This window comes from Paroedura picta, chromosome 10 (assembly GCF_049243985.1).
Source record: "Paroedura picta isolate Pp20150507F chromosome 10, Ppicta_v3.0, whole genome shotgun sequence".
Taxonomy (NCBI): domain Eukaryota; kingdom Metazoa; phylum Chordata; class Lepidosauria; order Squamata; family Gekkonidae; genus Paroedura; species Paroedura picta.
The window spans coordinates 49,944,507-49,967,023 of NC_135378.1; the positions used below are offsets into that span (position 1 = coordinate 49,944,507).

The following is a 22,517-nucleotide window of genomic DNA, read 5'->3' on the forward strand; positions in this document are numbered from 1 at the left end:
TTAGTGTGAAATGCAATATTACCCTGGAAACCTATCCCATCACATAGAAAATAATGGGTTTTTGGTTTTGATGTTCAAAATTAGACTGAACAATTAACAGTTTGTGTTGCACTCTACAAAATGTTCTGTAATAATGCTGTAGAATCTGTTCTTTAGACCCTTTAATGGTCTTTTCCCTGTGTACCACTTCACCCAGCTTCTTTACTATTAGTTATATATTAATTAATTAAATTTTTATACCGCCCATCCTGGTAGCCTGGCTCTGGGCACTGTACAACAGATCATATAAATACAGATTAGAGTTTAATTTGATTAAATCAGTTAAAATCATATAAAATAGCAGTAAAATAGCAGTAAAACAGCTTGTGGCTGCAATTTCAACGTTAGCTGTCTAAAGTCTGGAATCTCCTGCTGCTCTTGGCAGCAGTACAAGCCCAGCAGAATGTCCCAGAGTATCTCTGCAGCAGAAATTGGAGGAGGCATTTTTGCAAGCCCACTCCGGCAGCAAAACCAGTGCCACTGTGGCAGCACCTGAACCCAACAAGATGAAATTCTCATTTGAGAATCTGAAGTAGTAACCAGGGATGGGGTGGGGCATTTTTTTGCAAGGACAGCAGAATCTGTGCAATCAATGTACTAGTGCCCAGAAGTAGAACTCAGTACCACACTACTAGTCCCCAGAAGCAGAATTGAGTGTCCCATTGTGGCAAATATAAGCTCAACAGGGCTGCAGCACAGATTCATAATTGGAGAGGAAAGGGGCTTGCAAGGACAGCAGAACAAGTGCAATCCTGAAGAAATACCCTTCCTACTGCAGTTTCGACTTCAGAGAGTCTCAGATGTGAACTTAGTCCTGTAGGGTTTGGGTGCTGTCACAGTGGCACTGGTTCAGCTGGTCGTGCAAAAATGGTCCTCCCCTTTATTTTCACAGGAGAGACTCTCTGGGACATTCTGCTGGTCTTGTACCACTGCCTAACTATTTTCCCTCATTGGAAACAGTGAAGGATGGAAGCACCTTTTTTGGGTGCCCTTAGATTCGGATGTCCTAATTCAATAATTTTGAAATATGGGGGTTCTTTTGAGGAGAGACTCCAGCAGCTACACTGCAAAATTGGTGCCTTGAAGTCAAATCACACCACCAGCAGAACACTGAATAGACTCAGATTAAATTTGCCATTGACCCATAGGGTAAAATGGAGCTGAAAATATGCAGTATTCACGAATATTGCCAAATCTGTACACCAATACCAAGAATAATGGGAAATATCAATATTTTTGGAGTCCAATATGCCTAAACCCCCAAAATATTGATTTTGTATTTTGCACATGCCTAGTCTCAATCCCTTCTCTGCAGAAACTTGGAAGCAAGGTCAGCATGTAGAAACCTACCCACAGCAGATACACCTTTAGATATTTGAACAGCCCATGTCAATTTTGTATTCCTCCCCAAGGCAAGCAGAAATTTGAGTGTGAAACACACAATTTTGCTCTGGGCATATATATAAAAGTATACACCAAATGGGCAAGTTAAAGTAGAGACCTCAGATTACATAAAACGAATCTCTTATCATTTTTGCAGAATGGTTCTTCCCTTTCATTTCGGACAACCACTGATTCTCCAAGTAGCTTCATCCCACAGTTATCAAACACCTTTTCCATGGAGACAATTTCAATTTTGTATAAGCTTCTAGAACATTTTGATTAATATAGCCAAATAAACAATGATTATTTTGAGAAACCAATTAATTACATCTCTTACAAGGTTAATAATGTAGTATTTATTGACTAATGAGATCTTCACCATTTGCTGAGTAATCCCCCTTCAGCCTTCATGATTTGTTAAAATCAATAAAGATTTGAAATGAGGGTTTTCACATTGGAGCTAAAAACCCAGGACATTGAACGGCAATCACAGAAGACATCCTCAATTGATTTAAATTGTAAAAGCTACAGAAAAAATCAGTGCTAGAAATATTTCCTGGCTGTCTGATTCTCAATGAAACTATTGAATAAGGAAGCCTGAATTCTAGAAATAATAAAAGAGGGGTGAATTTTTCATTCTTGAAGGCAGAAAGAAGCCAGTGGGAAGTCCTGATTTTGAATAAAGCCACACTGCTAAACGAATGAATAGATGTTATTGTTTATAGATAGACAAAGGCTGTTACCATGTATATACAGTTATGGGAAAATAGGAGTAATTCTTTTCTTACTCACTGTTTTCTGGCAGAAATGAGCTGCCTCCCCTCAAGTTCTGGTGGAAACAAATATGGATTGCCTATTGTGTAATTTCCCCACCAAAGCTACCAGCAACTTGGGATGCAAGGGGCTAATTTACACTGTAAAGATGGCAACAGTGAAAGTGTTAAACCTCCTGTCAGCTGGCACTGTGGCCTTGATCTCCGTAGAGATACTGGATCCCTCATGTAACATGATCCCTACAATCGACAAGAAAATTCAATATTCCGCTCTGTATTAATTCTCTTTTAATGTCAACATTTTAAATCAGCTATAACATTGACTGTTGTCAAATATCACAGTACCCTAAATTTGCAAGGCAGTCACATTTCTTACCTACTCGGAAGATTAAGTCATCTTCAATGGGGTTCTCTTTCCTTTTGCCTGTGCTGTACATACTGGCTGGTCTTTTTACTGCCTTTTGTTTAACATGGCCACTGCCTGGAGATTTCACACGCCTCTTAACACCTTCAGTTGTAGGGGATACATCTGCTGACCGGATCACCTTGAGTTTGAAAGGGCTGCCTCTAATATGCTGATCATACAGTCTCAATGAGAGGGTGAAGTCCCCCTCCTTTTGTACAGTATACAAAAATTCATAAGTGCCATTTTTATTGTCAAGTATTTCTCCGTCTGCTACACTTCCATCAGGGGTGCACAGCTCAGCAGTGAGGTAAGCATTCCCAGTTTTGCAGAGTTCGCCATCCTTGTCCTTGGTTGTGATAGTGACTGACATAGGCTGTCCAATGACGGTCTGCCTCAGTCCTTCACCTGTGGCCACTGTTTCAGAGGCAACAGCATTTGTGGTTAAAATAGTACCAAGGTTATGAATGGACTTCTTCAACCCTTCTGTTTCCACTATAAAGTCCAACTGATCATTTTCACGGGGCTGCAGTGGGAAGTCTCGTACAGACAGGTCATTAAGCTTGTCACTCATTTGCTTCTTAACCAGTAAGACTTCTGTTTCTGTTCCATGGTTCAGTGCCTGGGCAGTAAAGTTGCTACAGCTCTTAATATTCTCCTGTCCTTCCAGTAGAGTATCAAGCTGAGTTTGCAGGACCTGGCCAGAGAATAAAACACAATGATTGTTCCACATATGAACATACAAAGCTGAATTACAGAATAAGTTTATTGTTGAAGCTGAAGCCATAACAACTCTACAAACAAAGCATTAAAAAATCACACTAAGAACAAGTGATCACAATCCTACTTTGTCCATAATACAATATGAAAATAAAATTGGTAAAAAGTTATCAAACATATTTGGGCAAAAAGTTATCAAGTGCAGAGAAGATTAAATGAAATAGAAATATTGGGTGATCTTCCAGGATGTTAAAACTGCATTACTTTGATTCCAACCACTGGTCCATCTAGGCCAGTAGATGGGCTGGCAGCAGTTCTCCAGGATCTCAGACAGTAGTATTTTCTAGTTCTACTTGAGATCCCTCAACTGGAGATGCCAAGAACTGACCCTGAAGCCCTTGAAATGCATTATGGTCTCACACAAAACTACAAGAAGCAAAACTGAGAGAGCTGAGAAATTACCAGTGAGGTGCACTGTGAGGAAGGGTAAAGTGATGCAACACAGGTATAAAAAAACCCTCCTAATTTTAAATTTGGTCAGAACTGGTGGGGACTAACCAGGTAAGAGTTCATGGTAGATAGCTCAATGGCATTGTTGACTCAGTGGGCCAAACTACACATTACATTATTTGATACATTGCATCTAGATTCCACAGAACCAAGGTGTTTCCCCACAGTCACACATCAGCTGTGGGAAAAGACATTTTTAAAGTCCCAAAGAGCCTGATTAGGCTCAAGGTAACAAAGTTGAACCAGGATGCTCTAATAACAGCCTTTCTCACTTTTCTACCATTGAGAACCCCCTGAAGCATCCTTCAGCCTTCGAGAAACCCCAGGCGTGGCATGATCATAGCTGGGAAGCATAGCTATGTACATGCTTACCTGGGGCTCCTCCCCTTCCCACTCCCTCCAGGCCCCTAATTAGCCATTTCGGGAGTGGGGGGGCAGGTTGACATAACCATTTATGGTCATATCACCCAATAAATGTTTACCAAACTTTAATAACTTAAATATGTAAAATAAATATGTAAAAAATTAATTAACTCCCAGCCATTCGGAAACCCTTCCAGGAACATCAAGAAACCCCAGAGTTTCATGAAACCATGGTTGAGAAAGCCTCAGTTAATATTTTTAAGTCAGTAAATTTGGAAACTTTATGAGTATAGTACAGTTTCATAATGTGCCTTTCAATAAGAAGCTATGCTGATGGTTTCTCTGCTTCACTTATGCTGCTGAGTACTTCAGATAGGACACCTAAATCATACTGTTACACAAACTCTCCATTGCAAGACAGTGGCCATTAGCTGCTACTACCTAGCTTTATAAATGCTGCACAAATATATCCCTCCTGGGGAAGGCAGGGAGAACTTCCAAGACCTGTTTTCTGGGAAAGCATAGCTACATGACTGGAAGCTTGCTCTTTATTAAGAAGTCCAACAAAAGATTAAAAGGGAATCCATATGGACCTTCTCTGAAATAAAGGAATATAAGGCATTGGTATATTTACACAGGATGGTTTAGGGAATTTTAGAAATGTAGATATTTATGCTTTCATAATCACCATTCTATAACACTTAACAATTACTCTAGCAGCTTTATCCCATTTATTTGTAACTGTCCAACTTAATTGTGGAAATCATTTACAAGAAAACACATAGGACTGTAAATAAAGCCCTCTGTCCTTTATTACCTTAAAGATTACTGATATACAGCAGAAACACACAGATCAGAAAATAAATCTAAGAATGCTCCGTGATGGCAGAATGCACAATAGCCTCAACTAGCATTTATTTAGCACAAATATCTCTAAGCAGTGCTTTTATGCATGCATGCATATATGTATGTATTTCTTAGTTGGATTTCTGTGACTGCCCCTCCTGGCTTAGTTGGCTCGGGGTGGTTTACCATTATTTGGATTGCACAATTAAAATATGCATAGCATAATAACAAAACAACAAAACCAACAGGAATTATTAAATCAATTTACCAGTTAAAATCTGATTTTGATTATGATTGAGGCTTCCAATATCCAACATCTTGCCCACTGATCTCTTATGTTCTTCCATTCAGGGGAGGGTGTTTGTATGGGGGTCCAGTAGATGTTGCATCTTCATTGGCCTGTCTTATAGGCCCTGTGGAACTGAACTAGCTCCAACAGGACACTCAGCTCTTCCAGGAGCTCAGTTCACCAGTTGGGGCCAGGACAGAGATCACCACTCTAGGACCAGCCTGTTGGAACTGGCAGAGTGGTGTGCTCTTCAGGGGGTATAATCAGCCAGGTGGTCCCTCAGGTATGTCAGGCCCAGCTGTGAATGGCCTTAGAGGTTAGTACCAAGACCTTGAACTAATCTGGAATTCAACTGGGAGCCAGTGCAGCTGCTAGAGAACTACTAGAATCTGGGCCCTCCAGGGTGTTCTGGTGAGAACTCATGCCACAACATTCTGGACCAGTCGCAGTTTCCGGATCAGGGTCCTGGGCAGGCCTGCACAGAGCAAGTTACAGTAATATAACCTGGTGGGGACCGTTGAGTGGATCACTGTGGCTAGGTGTTCTGGGTAGGGTGTTAATAGCTTAGCTTGGCAAAGATAGAAAAATGCTGGCTGCACTACCCTAGTGACCTGATTCTCCATTGACAGGGAGGCATGAAAGATCACACCCAAGTTTCTAGCAGACTGTGCAGTTTTCACTTGTACACCAACTAGGCAAAGCAAGTGTGCTTCCTTGTCTGGCTCTTTCCTACCCAGCCACAGGACCCCCATCTTGGAGGGGGTTTACATCACATTGAGTAATATGATCTCCACACAACAACTGATTGTTATCTGTTCCATATAATATATTTCTGGTAAGGCCTTGGAGAAGGAGCATGTCTCATGGCTTAAGAGCCACACAGCACTTAACACCCACTCAGGGCAGCTGTCCCACCCCTGAGTGCCTCCTCCTCCAACCAGCTTGCCCGTCTGTCCAGCAGCCAACTGCCTTCCATCCCCCACCCCTGACCACCCCTTCCTCCTCCTACTTCCCTCTAAGGCTTGGAGGCTGCAGATCTTTGCTGTGTGGGTACCCTTCCTGGGGGCCTCCAACCTGAAGCCTTTCCAGGTCCTGTGGGGAAGAGAAGCCATCCAGAGTTCTTTCCCCCCCAATCAAACACCTGTTGTATTCCTGAATGGGCTTGGCCTCTAGTAACATTATATTGATGTATCCCACTGTTGATTCTTAAAAGGCCCCTTGGTGGTAAAGGAAGGGGGAAACAGCCATCACACAGATAGAGTCTGGGATTTGGCACTGTGTCAACACATCTACAATCCACAAGGTTCATTACTCAGTTCTAACACAGACCTAGTTTTTGACACTTCATTTTGGGTTTTATGGACATCCAGATTCCCATATAGCTGTTTCCCCAAATGCACATACATTTAGTTTTCAGCCAAGCTTCTATAAATCTTTGGATGAACATATATAAGGGCAAGGGGAAGAAACTCTTAAACAAATAGTGGACAATGAGGCAAAGTAACATTTTCAAAGTCAAAGATGCACAATTAAAACTTTTTTACATATTACTTTGTTCACATTTTGTAAGAGAAATCTTGCAGGCTGGACCTTCTGATAAAATAAACCATTTTTCTGTTTTGTCATGGCAGTATTAAATAAAAAATTCAATAGAAATTCCTAAAGTGATCATAGCTTCTTTATGGGTTAAATGAACCAAATTAAACTAGATGGAAAAATTCACTAAAAAGAAAGGATGCTGAGGAATATCCATATTTATCTGATTTTTCTCTTTCAGAAGAGAAAGCTATTTTACCATACTAACACCATGACTATTTACAGGTAGTTGAATTTAAGACACATTAAAAATACAAGTGACGTGCTTAAAAATATAATAGCAGTCTGATTTTTATATGTCTACAGCTGGTTTTATTATCACCAATTTTGTTTAATAGAAGCACCAACATCTTAAAAACTCATATTTGCCTTTTATTGCAAGCATTACAGCTAATGAAACCAGACGGCAAAATTCTCCATGAATTGTGGCAATAGTGTCAGTTATGTGGATATATTAATACATTCCCTGGGAATCCAACAGGGACTGTCTGTTCATTTAAAAAACTGCTTCCAATTACTCTTCCTTTCAAACAAGGTTTCTGGATCTGTTTGTTTGCAGAAGTCGCTCATTGCTATGCAATCAAAACTAAAATGTAAAGTGCCCCAGTTAAATTATAACCTATATTGCACACAAGCCATTTTTCATATTTCTCAGCTACAGAAGATGAGATCCGAGATATTATTTCCTTCCCGGGGGTAAGTTAAAAGAGAGCACTTTGCCGACAAGAGCCAGGATCTTACTTTATGTTTAAGGCCATAATTCACTTCCAGTTCCATAAGCAGCACACTCTTGCGGACATTCAGTGTCTTCTGGAGTTCGTCAAAAGTGGAATGAATTTCATCTACAATGCTTGTCTTCTGATTGGTCAACTGATGGATAATTTCTGATATGAAATGAAGTGCAGAATCTATCTCTGGAAGCCTGCAGGAGACAAACAATAGTAGATGTTGATTGCCACAGACTTCTTCTTATTAAAGGCATATGAGTAATATATTTTTAAATCTTCAGCAGCAGAATTTTAAAATTTGGGTATTTTATTCACTGGCTAAATCATGGTAAGGTATAACTGATGTTCAGGTTCCTAATCTCATTTGGGGAAATTCTGTTGAACTGGTTTCAGCCACATTCAGGCATCAGACAACAGCTCCCTTTGCCCTCAGCAGTAATACAGCTTGTTGTCTTTCTTGCACACTGCTTCTCATTCCTCTTATCTATTCCTTTCTACAGCCAAGCATGGCTTTAGGCTTCCTGGAATTCTAATTTGCCCTGGGATCTGCATTCCGGCTCCACAGTGAATTGGCGCTTGACTCAAGGCTTCCTAGACCATGAACGGTGAGCTGCTCTCAACATACATGGGCAAAAAAGAGGGGTGTGCCCACAAACAAGTTCATCATAAAGATGCCCATAGGCTGCATTCAGATGTCACAGTAATATGTAGAAGCATAGGGGGCAGGAAGCATGAGTCACTTTGTGCCCCACCACCAATGTTCAATAACTCCACGTGAACTTTTTTCAAGGGATCATAGAAAGAAATGTGCTGAATTTAGAAACTGCTGGAATATCACAGATGGGTTGTATATATGTGATTCAGCAAGTTATGAAGAATGTCCTGCAGGGGGCATTGCAGGAGATTGTAGCATAGTTAGAGCAAGAACTTCCTGGTATTTTTCAGATAATCTCCTAACTCCTAATCGCCTGGAGGCTTCCTGCTCCTTGAACACACTTCCTTCCTGTTTGCCTTCAGATAAAGAGCAGTTAGTCAGGCTGCTAGGACTCTCTCTCCTCTCATTATTTACACAGTGGTTTATCTTCTGAATAAAGCTATTCTTTAAGTAGCCAGTGCTTTTCAACTATGTATATTTAAACTCTGCCAACAGAACTAGCTGTGCTTTTGTTGTCAGACTACCATAAACCCTTCAATGAGAGAATTACAGAGAGAATCTCATACCTTTTGTTGACAGCGTCTAGCTGAGACTGAAGTGAAGCCTTATGTTGTTCTACTACATCTTTGAGAGGTACTGTGGGGTGTTCTGCATGCTCTCCTTCTGTACATTCCCTGCACATGGCTGTCTCACAAGATTGGCAATAAAATTCCATTAGCTAGTTATAAAGAGGAAGAGAAATTCAAAAATAAGAATATAAAGACCACATAATAGCTTTTATTAGGACTAACCAATTTATCACAAAATAGCGTTTGGAGTGCAGGCAGAATTTTTCATCTGGCTGGTATTACAAACAAGCAGACATAATGGGGAAGGGACCATAGATTTCCGGTCATGATCCTGCTGGCTGTGTGTGTAAAATGCTGAGTAGGTGTGAAGTTTAACAGGGAGCTGGTATCAAATACTACCCTGGCATTCTTGCACCAAGAAATGAAAGAGTCACCATCTTCCCAGTACTAGTTTCCCTTTTACATTTGCAGTACCTCTCTGATCAGAAGTATGATATTTTGAATGCATGATCCCAATCCTGAACTCCAAGTATCACTGTGTCCGGACCTCCTGGCATGGAGGACAGACTTTCGGGACCCACCAGTCCACACGGAATCCTACTTTTAAGGCAAGAATGAACAGAATAGTGGTTTGTTATTCAACCTTTCAATTCTATTGACAGCCAGTTTGGTGTAGTGGTTAGGAGTGCGGACTTCCAATCTGGCATGCTGGGTTTGATTCTGCGCTCCCCCACATGCAGCCAGCTGGGTGATCTTGGGCTTGCCACGGCACTGATAAAACTGTTCTGACTGAGCAGTGATATCAGGGCTCTCTCAGCCTCACCCACCCCACAGGGTGTCTGTTGTGGGGAGAGGAAAGGAAAGGTGACTGTAAGCCACTTTGCGCCTCCTTCGGGTAGAAAAAAAGCGGCATATAAAAACCAACTTTTCTTCTTCTTTCTTCCTTCTTCATTCTTCTTCTTCCTTCTTCTATTAGCCCTAGTTCTTTGAAGGTGAATCAAATTTTAGTAGTTTTATATAATGCATCCCCCTTTGAAGTGTCAGCTGGACTGTGATTCCTATTTAAAATTGAGAGCCAGTGTAGTGCAGTCATAATGTTAGATTATGAGAGCCAGTTTGGTGTAGTGGTAAGGAGTGCGGACTTCTAATCTGGCATGCCGGGTTCGATTCTGCACTCCCCCACATGCAGCCAGCTGGGTGACCTTGGGCTCGCCACGGCACTGATAAAGCTGTTCTGACCGGGCAGTGATATCAGCGCTCTCTCAGCCTCACCCACCTCACAGGGTGTCTGTTGTGGGGAGAGGAATGGGAAGGCGACTGTAAGCCGCTTTGAGCCTCCTTCGGGTAGGGAAAAGCGGCATATAAGAACCAACTCTTCTTCTTCTTCTTCTTCATCGGGGAGAACCAGGTTCATATGCCCTTCTGGCATTAATCTCAATAGGTGACCTTGAACCAGAAAGCATTACTCATATCACAGATGTGAGTATAAAATAAACATGGAGAACAGGATTGCCAGTTCCCTGAGAATTAGTGGGGAATAGGGGGACATACTGGGAGCAGGAAGGAGGCCAAGATGACATGTCAGTTCCAGCATGTCCAGGAGATAATGACATCACATTGTGATGTTGTGGTGATACTCTCATATTTGGGCAAAAATGGCTTCTACCATAGAGTCTTTGCTCAAATACCAGAGTGTTGCTTGGACATTGCTGGTGTGAAGTCATCACTTCTGGTGCACACATGATGCTTCTACATCACTGGCAACATAGCCAGGGCTTCTCTCCGGTTAAGTCCTCCTGCTATCCAGAGGATCAGTGGGAGGAGGCAGGGCATGGCAGTGGGGAATCCCTGACTATACCAGGGGGGTTGGCACCCCTAACAGAGAATCTACAATTGCTGCCCTACAATTGACAGATTTTATTAAAATATCAAGTAGCACTGAAGTTTAATGTTTTAGGGTAGATTTCTACAAGGTTGTCAGCTCCAGCTTGGGCAACACCTGAACATTTGGGGTGGAGCTTTTGGGGGGAGGATCTTCAGTGGGGCATAATACCATAGAGTTCTCCTTCCACAGATGCCATTCTCTCCAGGTCAACTGATCTGTCACCTGAAGTTCAGTTGTAATAGTGGGAGGTTGACAACCCTAATTTCTACAGGTATTATTTTTAGGAACAAAGAACTTGAAAAACACTATTTTGGTAAGCAAAAAACAAATGCAATTTCTAGTACTTGAAATGACACAGACACACTTCTGGCTATCATGTTGCATTATTCAGTTTCAAATAATTCTGACACTCCTTGTACTTTAAGACTCTTATTGCTGCTCAAAATGCCTAAAGCATTACAGACTCCCCATTGAATACAGAACAGGGCAACATCGATATAATGAAAGCCATATTTTTGGCAACATTTTAGCAGAGTACTCATACTGCTTAATGTTTACCAAAGACAGAAGGAGAGAACAGGGTTTCCCCCCCCCCTCCAAATTAGGCAGAAGCACATCAAAGAAAATTATACAACAGGATCCAACAAGAGTAAAAGGTTCTTTCAAATTAGAAGGAAAAAAGAGAAGTAAAATTTTCATCTAACAAAGGAAAATATCCTTTCCAGTAGTAAACATCTTACTCCTATGTAACATCCTTTCACTTACATAAAGGTTCCCAGTAATTGAAGAGGATTGTTTTTTAAACACACACATGCACACACACACAGAAAGTAAATCCCAATATGTCATAATCTCAAGCATGGTTTACTCTTGTGGCTGTGACCTTCCTTGAATCTAATCTTAGTTTGTTGTGATGTGCAAAGTCAAAGCTTGTTTTTTTTTTTTAAGGGAGTTTGCTTTTTGCCTACAAAATGGTATCCACTGCCTTGTGTTTAAGACAAGATAGTTTTTAAAGAAAAAAATCCCCCCTCTCAAAGGGCAGGAGCTCACAGAGCTACCAAATGCCACACCTACTTAGCTTCCAAATCACTGCAGAGCTCTAGCCCCACCCACCCACGCGGCTCCCAGGATCCAATAGTTCAGAATCAACAACTCTGCTTATAAGTGACAACATTCAGATACAACTATAGTCATAGCAGCCACTTCACGTATCACCCTGAATCATTTCACTATTTTCCAAGGCAAAGCATTTCAGTGCACAGACTGAGAGATTCTACTCAGCATCCATAGACAGACACTCGGCTCAAATTGAATACCAGAAACTCATGGTTTGGGAGATGCTGGTGTTTTTCTATTGTTGTGAGCAGCTCTGCAAGTGGAGCAGTGAAAGGAATAGCAGGGAATGTTTTGCCGAGATAGATATCTACTAGATTTTGCTAACATCCTTGTAATTCTGAAATTCTGCTCTTTGCCAAATTGCTCACAAGCTACATTACCCTTGGTCACGCTTAAGGATTTTAGCTTGCTGGTTGCCAAGCATTGGATTGTGTTTCTACTTGTAGAAAAAGCTTCCTAATCATTCGAGGCAATGATTGCCAATGTGGCTCACATTACAGTGCTACATTCTAAAGGCAGCACGGCACTCACTGATGTACCCGCAGCCATGCCAACCCGCCAATTCAAGTGGAATGATGAAATAATTCAGGTCATAAGCTCCATTTATTCCTGAGGTCCCCTGTTAGGCCATGTGGTTTGTGCAGATTCTTCCTCTGCTGGTTTCCAATGACTGTTACAACTAGTGAGGTAAGGCTGGGCTTAATCTGAACTTCATCATATTGTTACGCATGGCAGGATCCCTGCCTTATGCCTTGGCACACTGTCTTCTATAACCAATGGCACCCCACAATAGTCTAGGCTTAAGCTAAAGCCATGACACTGCTAGGGTCAGCCAAGCCAGGCCAGACTCCATCTTAGAAATCTTGCTCTCTGCCTCAGGTTTGGAAATCCAGGTGCCTCCATGCCCTACTCTCGACCCCCCCCCCCCATTGTATTTCTAAGTGAGTGGACTGGCTTCCTCCTGTTTGCCTAAGGGCTCCTAGGAAAATCCTTTGTCTTGCAACATTTTTCACACTTGGCCCCTCTGCCAGGGGGTATTTCCACCCCACACCCTGCCAGCTAGACCTGATGGCTCTCTTCCTCAGAGCCATTAATACCTTTATCAAAATCCATTTACGGCCATCACCCCCCCCCCACTTGGCCAGGTATTGTCCTAATCTCTGGGGACCCTGGAAACTTCCAGCACATGCTTACCTGAGCCTTGTCACATAGCCCCCTTCCCAAAATCCTATAAAAACTGTGGCTTCACACAGCCACTCTGAGTGTCTTCCAACCCGGGACCTCCCACGCTGGTTCGTGCTCCTTCCTCTGACCCACCACTCCTCGAACAGGTAACTATCAAGCCTTCCACTCTTCCTCCCCCTTCTCTATATGACTGCTTGTATGTGTGTTAGCTATTTGTGTGCACTTTTGTTATTTTCCTTTCAATAAAAGCTTATATTAATATTTTACCATTTAAATCTGTGTTTGCCTTGAGTTCCTACAGGTGTAATAAACCCTCGTATAAAAAGGTAACGATCCGATAACGCTAAGTTACCCCCCTCTCGCAGCATTTGAGCTAATATTCCCCACAAGCTCACAGATACGTGTTTTCGGACACGTGTTCAGCAATTTGGGTAACAGATTATGGTGGAGAATGCGGGCAATTGCCCCAGGCTTACTCGGGAGTAAAGTGGACGCACGGCACTCTCCAGTAACCCGGACGTAAGGGGAAAAGCCCGTTTGAACTCTTGGCATAAGTGTGTGAATGTGCTCTTGGAAGTGTGCTTTCTAAAAGGGTTGGCCTCTCTCTCTCTTTTCTACCCTTTTGCTATTGTTTTGCTCCTGCTGGAGATTAGTTTCCTTTAAGGCTAGGAACACCGAGGCAAGGTTTTCTTAGGCTTAGACGGGCGGGTGGACGACACGCACCCAACAACAGTTTTCTTTAAGGCTAGGAACACCGAGGCAAGGTTTTCTTAGGCTTTTAGACGGGCGGGTGGACGACACGCACCCAACAACTAGGGATTTGCCAAGCGTAGGAAGGCGTTAGGCAAAATTCCTCTTAGCTGTAGGAAGGACCAGGAAAATCCCCCTACTGCTAAAATCTGTGCAAGCAGAGTCGCTCTCTGTAGCACAAAACTGCCCTGCGGCCGCAGGAGTTGGAGTTTCGAGTGTCGGGAGTGGCACAAGAACTCAAGCGGGCTTTGCGAAGCTCAGATGATCCAGGTTTTGGTAATTTTCCCCGTGTTCAGGAAAGCCAGGGCGATCCTAACCGAATAAATTAGCCGGTACCCTCAGGTTTTCTTGGTAGTTTTGTCCCTGAATCGAGAGAGCCCCGGCCATCTCGGTATAAAATAAGAAAACTAGCCAAACCCCGTAAGGACGTGCCTTGACGGGAGCCCTTCCCCCTTTTCCCCTTGCCGCTTTGAAGGATATAGAAGCCGCAAGAAAATCCCCCAGTGATTTCTTCCCTAAAAATACCTTCAGGTTTTCGGTGGTTTTCCCGAGGATCAAGTGCGCTCCGGCAACCTTGATTGGAAAAATCAGCCATCTGCTTGGTTTTTGGTAGTTTTTGCCCTGAACTGAGAAGCGCCCCGGCCATTCTCAGCCAAAAACAAACTAGCCACACCCGTGAGAGGTTAAACTCCACGGGATCCTTTTCCCTCTCTCCCCTGCTGTTCAAGAGACGAGCAGCGGCTGCCCCTAAACTCATCCCCTCTGTGCTTGCTTGCCCAGCGACAAGAAGCCAGAAAACCAAGCCCCGTCCCCTTTAAGATCTTGGAAATTAATAGGAAGAAATGGCATCCAGATTCAATTTGACTAGCCTGATTGCCCGTAAGGAACCGGCAGACAGATTGACACTCTGGGTGACCAAGAAGGGCGGACGGAACCCCTGGCGCCCGGGAGCTTTTAAAAGCTCTAACCCCCTGGAAACCCTTACCGAGGCTTTCCAAGAATGGTGTAACACCAGGAAGCTCGGGGGTGGCAGTAAGGACTGTTATGCCACTTGGGGTATGTTTGTTGCCCTTCAGGACAGTGTAGCCCAGATTGCTGAGCTGCAACATGCCCTAGAGGAGAAGGATGCCCTATTAAAGGAGCAGGAAGCTCAACTAACTGACCGTCTCGAACAACGGGAGGCCCAGTTAGCTGATCTCCTGGAACAGCGTGAGGCTCATATCATCCACCTCTCTGATGAGATGGAGGACATGAGAACTGAGCGCTTGAGTGCATGGGTGGAGAAGGCTCATCAGCTTCAGACCATCCAGGAACTAGAAAGTCAGCTCCAAGCCACAAGGCAGAGAGCTGAGGTAGCAGAGGCTCGCATTCTCGAGCTAGAAGCAGAGCAAGTTAAGATCAAGGGAGCTGCACAGTTCCTAGTGGAGAACAATGTGGCCAAGCATGCTCAAGTAAGCCATGAGGCATGCCATAGAAAAATGCAGCAACTTGAAAAGCAGTTAGAGTTCCAAAGGGCTCTAGTTGCCACAATTCATCCAGAGACTCTTCCCCTTCTACCTTCTGAGCCTCTGCCAGAAGAAATAACCCCCAAAATGTTCATAGAACCCCAAGGGGAAAATTCAGCTCCCTTCCACCCAGTTCTAGTTACAACCCCTGCAGATAGAACTGAGAGGCAGGAAATCCAGAAACAGCTCCCCATTGCAGGCCAGCTTAGAGAATCAGGTACTCTTGAATTTCCCACTAACCAGGACTCCAAAAATTTAAACATTCAGGCAAACAGTGGTCTCCACTCTCAGTACAGGATCAAGAGGGAGAACCGCTTTAATCAGAATCACCCCAATTCTAATAGGAATAGAGACAATCGCTCCCTGCAGCCACCTAATGGCTGGAGCAAACAGAAGCCAGGAGAAAGGAGTAAGCCACAAAATGGTTTCCCTTCAAATAATTTTCCCCCAAATACTCTCAAACCTAAATACTTTCAGAATAGAAATTCTGCCCCTCAGTGGCAGAATAAAATTAGGGACCGGATTTTTCTGTGGCGGGAACTTAGAAATACTGGGGCAGACATGACCCAGTATGATAACCAACCCACATCTGTGCTCATGTGTGCCTTTGTGAAGGCCATGAGGAAGAGGAAAACCAGGAAAATGCTCAGATATGAGCCAGAGATGGAGACAAGAACTAGGCCCACAGAAATTTCTTCTGAATCCCCTAAGGATTGGCAGAAGGAAATAGAGAAATTTAAAACACTTACCCAGAAACAAGATTTAGAAATTAAGGATCTTAATGAGAAAAACAAGGAATTCCAGGGTGAACTTTTTAAAGTAAAAACCCATTTGCAAAATGTCCTGGATTTCCAAAGCCACACAGATAATAAATTGAAAAGAAAATACAGTAGACCCAGTAACCCAGCTTCACCTCTTGTCTTTAAAGAAGAGGAAATGTCCTCAGTTCCCCCATCACAGAGTCAGGAAGTAAATCTTGCCTCTGAACCTGTACAGAGTTCCAAAATCCAAGTTCACAATAATGGTTCAACATGTGTGCTTCCATTTTTACTTTTAAACCTCCAAATTTTAAATTTGGCTGCAATTAGTAGAGCCTCCAGCTATAGTTGCAGTCACACTGAAACAGCCACTATTTTGCAATCTTAAAACAGACTCTCTTTGTCTAACTGCCTTCCTAGGCACTCAGCCCCATGACTCATGCCTTGCTCTCCCCCATCCAGGCAACTAATCCACATAACAAAGGACTGAAAGTATTCCTTCTTCCCAAATCAGTAAGGGAAGAAGTTTTGTTTCTTTAAAGACCTCAGAGAGAATCTAAGGGGGGGAGAGTACAGTAAAATTGTTCTGTTCTAAAACATGTTTTGTTTTAGTTTTTATTTTAAGACAATTTTGGCTGCTTTTAGTATTTGAAATATTTTCTCTTTGAGAAAAAGCATTCCCTCCATAGTTTTTCCCTCTGACATTTTTACTTCCTATTTCAAATTTTAATTGCAGTTAACACTTTTTTTCCTTTTTTCGTAAGAAAAATCTGTTTTTGCAATTTTGTTTTTGTTTTGAATATGTTTAGAAAGCTTCATACAGACCTTTCATTTGGGCACTCAGGCTTCCACTCAGCCTGACTCCTATGAAAAGGCACTCTGTGTATGTACAGAGGAACAGTCTTTCCTCCTTAAGAACACAATTATTTTGACACACTATTGTGTAATGGGACTCTGACTTCATCTTCATGTTCCTCTCATTCATTCTTTCCCACTCATATTCTCAGCAGTACTCCAATGTAACTTTTAAAAGATGTCAATCCACAATATTTTGCAAATTCTTTTGCCATGTTTTTGAGTCCTCTTTTAATTAGGAGTCCTCTCTTGTGCTCTTTATTGCAAGATCTTTATAGATCACTATCCAAGTTTTGTTTTTGAAGCTTTCTTTTTGTGTTTTGATTTATCTTATGTTCCTTATAGAGAAAAATCTGTAGTATGTTTTCTGCTTATGCTTTTAATCTATTGCATATCAGAGCTTCTATTTCTTTTTGTGCTTATTAACTTGGGAAGCAATTGACCAGATTCTATCTAGCAATTCTTCTTCCCCCCCCCCCATATATATATTTGTACTTGAGCTGCTAATCTATTCATTCACAGACCATGTGCTACATGTTTGCAGGAACTTTTCTGAATGCTTCTTTTTACACAACAGTGCAGCGGGCATGCACATGTCCAGTAGACCTAGCCTCCAAAAACTATCTTCTTCCAGGACTTCCAGGACTTTCTCTTCTCTTGTGTATTTCTACAAAGCATCTTGCTTTAGTCACCCATAGTAATCTATCAGTTTTCTCTCAAATTCCCAAACTCACCAGGAGTTTGGCAACCTCCTTCTCTTGTTTTATGATTGCACTCTAATCTCCCTCTCCCTCCCTGGAGATGGCATCCAGCTCCTCTTAAATTCTATTTTCAGTCTCTGTAAGTTCATGGTGGGCACCCACCACAGTAGATCTTTTTGACAGTCACTTATGGGGGCACCCCTCTGCTCCAATCTTTCATTTTGAGTTCATTGTCTTCAAAGCTCTAAATTTTTGAGTATTTTTCCTAATCTGTATATCCATCAGGCTGTGTGCCTACTTGAGCCCAGCCTCAACAGACTTTGCAGCCTCACTCTTTGCAGCTGCACACACTTCTCCACTGAACTTTTGTCAATCTTTGTCCTTCTCTCAATTGGGTGTCTCCCCCTTGAGCTCTTCAGCTCCACTGTGCTGTTGATGCCCTGGGCCACTCAAACATTCTTGCAACCCGCGTCTGCCAAGCCTGCCCTAGTGAGGCTCCAGGCTTGTGCATCACAAACCTCAGATCACCAGGCCAGTTCCTGATGGTCCTGCCTGTGTGCTCTTCACCTGTATCCTGCTCGCCAACCTTCAGACCTGACCTGGTCAAGATGACAGCGATCCTCTGCCTGCGTTTGCTATGGATGTGTCCTGTGGTCATGACCTGCTGTTCTGCGCTTTCTGCCCCAGCCTACTTGCTGGTGAACTACTGATGCTTGCTGTTTACCCCAGCTCCTGCTGTATGAAGCCTCACTGCCCAGCCAGCCTGATTCTTCTTCTGTATGCTACCTCTGACCCTGCGTACGCTCTGACAACCTGGATTAGTGCCTTCACCGCCTCTTCCCCTGCCATTTCAGTCACAAGGGGGGGAAGAAAGATAAACTGGTATGCTGAACACATCTCCAGCTATTTGCTTGTTGCCACAACCTCTTGCCAGTGGCTCTCTCATAAAATGGATCCTCGCCAAAGTTGCTTTTTACCCCCATTGAGGAACCTCCTTTACCATTCTATGTGTTGGCAAACATCATCCAGCAATATCTTACAACAACAACAATATATATATATGCATATATATATCAACATCTTCAACTGCTGAACCAGTTGCTCATCCTCATCAATCCTCATGTTCAACTATTCAAGGAATCTCCAGCTTCACTCCCACCTTTACCAATGGGACAAGGGGGGGAGGAAGTTTTTCAAACTGTATTGTCTGTATTCCAAATTGTATTGTGCCCTGTATTTCAACTCACTGTCTATTGCATTGTGCCTGTATCATCAGTTTTAAATAGTTTGCTAGTTTATGTATATAAGTTTTGCTAAATTGCTTAGCTTTATCTTGTTCTTATTGCATTGCTTATTAGAAGCCATTGCTTAGTTCATTGTCTAACTTTTTAGTTTCTACCACTTTCTGCTTGCTTCATAGTAATTGCTTGATATTCATTGCCAGCATTTTTAGGATTGCCTAGTGCTCGCATTCTAAAATATTGCTCAGGTATTGCCCACAGTTTCCTGCCTGCATAGAATTTGGTTTTCACTGCATTTGCTTTTTGTCTATTGTTTGCTAGATTGACTTACTCAACGTATTAGTTTGCATTGGTTCATTGCTTTATTCATATGGTGGAGACCTCACGCTTAGCTAGTTCATAGTTCATGTATGTTACATTTAGTTTTGAGTGGTTGTGGTAAAGAGGAACAGCAACTTCACAGCTTTCCTTAAGTCACCCAAACCCCTCCTAAATGTGTTTTGTTTTTAATTTGGCTTAAGTTTTTGTAGTGGCAGAATATGGCCCCACTTTTCTCTCTGAATTTCTAGTCTGAATTTCAATCTTTGCCGCCACTAACACAGTATATTGGTCTGTAGTGAATAAATTGGACATATAATTCACTACAGAAGGGGGGAAATGTTACGCATGGCAGGATCCCTGCCTTATGCCTTGGCACACTGTCTTCTATAACCAATGGCACCCCACAATAGTCTAGGCTTAAGCTAAAGCCATGACACTGCTAGGGTCAGCCAAGCCAGGCCAGACTCCATCTTAGAAATCTTGCTCTCTGCCTCAGGTTTGGAAATCCAGGTGCCTCCATGCCCTACTCTCGACCCCCCCCCCCATTGTATTTCTAAGTGAGTGGACTGGCTTCCTCCTGTTTGCCTAAGGGCTCCTAGGAAAATCCTTTGTCTTGCAACATTTTTCACACTTGGCCCCTCTGCCAGGGGGTATTTCCACCCCACACCCTGCCAGCTAGACCTGATGGCTCTCTTCCTCAGAGCCATTAATACCTTTATCAAAATCCATTTACGGCCATCACCCCCCCCCCCACTTGGCCAGGTATTGTCCTAATCTCTGGGGACCCTGGAAACTTCCAGCACATGCTTACCTGAGCCTTGTCACATAGCCCCCTTCCCAAAATCCTATAAAAACTGTGGCTTCACACAGCCACTCTGAGTGTCTTCCAACCCGGGACCTCCCACGCTGGTTCGTGCTCCTTCCTCTGACCCACCACTCCTCGAACAGGTAACTATCAAGCCTTCCACTCTTCCTCCCCCTTCTCTATATGACTGCTTGTATGTGTGTTAGCTATTTGTGTGCACTTTTGTTATTTTCCTTTCAATAAAAGCTTATATTAATATTTTACCATTTAAATCTGTGTTTGCCTTGAGTTCCTACAGGTGTAATAAACCCTCGTATAAAAAGGTAACGATCCGATAACGCTAAGTTACCCCCCTCTCGCAGCATTTGAGCTAATATTCCCCACAAGCTCACAGATACGTGTTTTCGGACACGTGTTCAGCAATTTGGGTAACAATATCTAGCTGGCTATTATGCTATCATTGGACTATAGCAATAATTCACAACTGGATTATCCTAAACAGGCAAACTAATCCCGTTGGAAGCAACTGCTACAGTGTAACAAGTGTGCAATATCCAACTATGTGTGGATACAAGCTCCAGTCAGATGAAGTAATAAATGGGTATCAGGAATTGGTGGTAGACCTGACTGTACTGCAGGTATTTGCTCTGCAGGAACCACCTGCCATCCACCTCCTTGGCATTTGTAACACATTATGGATTGGATAGCACAAAGTGAAAGTTGATGTGGCAATGGTGGAAGAAGAAATGGACTCCAGGTGTAAATGTACAATAGGAAGAAGCAGGCAGTCATTCACCTTTCAAGCTATGTGGAGGTGCTTTCCCTTCAGGTAAAACAGATGCAAAAAAAAAAAAAAAAGGAAGCTTACTGTATTGTGAAGTATTAACTTCTGGGCTGACTAATAAGAAAGCCATATGAATAAGGTTAATAGCATAACACTTCACTACCAGGCATACCTGTCATACCTGGGATACTTATTTTTTTCTTTCTAACTGGAAAGAAGAAAGTGCCCTTGAGGACCCTCTTCTACCCAGCCATTAGCAAAACCCCAGAAGATGGCGCAACCTGTCTCCAAACAAGAGGCAAAGATTAGAGGCCATTGGTGCACTTACATTTCCTTCATGATTGGGGCAGGTGAGGGGCTTCCCAGCAGCAACAGCTGTGACTGTCTCCAAGATGGACGACTCTTCAATGCTGTTGTCTGGTGTTCGCTGCAGGACATCCATTAGGTTGGTGATGAAGAAGTTATTCTGGAGCGCAGAAACCCCTTTCTCTGGCAGGATGGAGGTTTGGCGGCACACTGGGCAAGAAAGGGTTAAGCTGTGGGCAGGAATGTAATTCTGGAGGCACCTAAGAAAGGAAGTTGAAGAGAGAGAGGGAGAGGCTGAGACCAGGATGGGGATTCATTTTTAAATCTGCCATCTAATTTATTAATAGGAGAAAGGTGGAGTAAAATGCTAGTGTTTGAATATTTCCAGGACTGCAGTTGGGAGAGTTCTGTGTCCATTTAAAAACTACCTTTCCCAGCAAGCTGCCTAGAGCAGCAACAACACCGGCAGATGGGTGGAGATAGTCTAAACAATAATTCATCATCACTCTGAGGTTAATATGTTTAAAAATTATTTTCTTGGGGCATCCACACTGAGTTCCTTTTTCCGTTGTCAGTTCCAGTCAATGGGGTTTAAAATACTATATAAATCTATGCAATCTGAGGATAGAGATCATAATGTACACATGAGGGATAATGATATCTCTGTCCATTGTGTCACCTCAGACTTCTCTCTCCATAAAACTCCCTCTTTGTGGCTGAAGTTTTAGGGCACAGGAAACATTGCTACCACAGAACTACCCTATATCTTAAACCAGGGGTAGTCAAACTGCGGCTCTCCAGATGTTCAATGGACTACAATTCCCATGAGTCCATGCCAGCATTGGCAGGGGCTCATGGGAATTGTAGTCCATGGACATCTGGAGGGCCACAGTTGGACTGCCCCTGTCTTAAACCAATGACAAAAGAGGGGATTCTGGCAAGTGCATCTTTTCTTTCTTATGCATGAGAAGCTGTACTTCTTGAAATTCCCTCCTCTTCAGCAACAAAAAGTATAGCAATTCTGTCTTCCTTTGCACCTGGCTGCCCTAATTCTTTTTCTGCTCAAAAGCTTGTAGCATGTCATACTACAAGCACCATTAGGAATGTGCAAGGTCAAGTCATTGCACCGGATCCAGCCAAAGAACTCCAGAAATGGAAGAGATGATGATTTTCACTGATTCTTCTTTCCCACTGCAGATCTTGAGTTTTTTCCTCATGATGTTCCTTAGGGTTCCCCATCCCCTAGAACCAGTATTTGGGAGAGCATTTTGATCTGCAACAGGAGGAAGGGAGTGAAGTTCCTGAGTCTCATGATGGTCCCCTTCCATAATTGGAAATTGTAGCTGTATTCCCATGGCTGTATTTCAGAAGCAGTTTAGCAGTTGTGGGTCTATATCTAAAGTACTCTACACAGCACATTAAGTATTCACT

General features: G+C 42.9%; 1 protein-coding gene across 6 annotated transcripts in view; it reads right to left on the reverse strand.

Moving 5' to 3' along the window:
- The window catches only part of TRIM2 (tripartite motif containing 2), a 146,165-nt gene that overhangs the window by 22,873 nt on the left and 100,775 nt on the right, over positions 1-22,517 (reverse strand). For all 6 annotated transcript variants that reach the window (XM_077300067.1, XM_077300065.1, XM_077300066.1 and 3 more), the window contains exons 3-6: positions 21,109-21,346; positions 8,872-9,023; positions 7,664-7,844; positions 2,572-3,295 (exon numbers count right to left, since the gene is read on the reverse strand). In XM_077300067.1, coding sequence (XP_077156182.1) covers positions 2,572-3,295; positions 7,664-7,844; positions 8,872-9,023; positions 21,109-21,346 — 1,295 coding nt within the window. The remainder of the gene's footprint in view (positions 1-2,571; positions 3,296-7,663; positions 7,845-8,871; positions 9,024-21,108; positions 21,347-22,517) is intronic.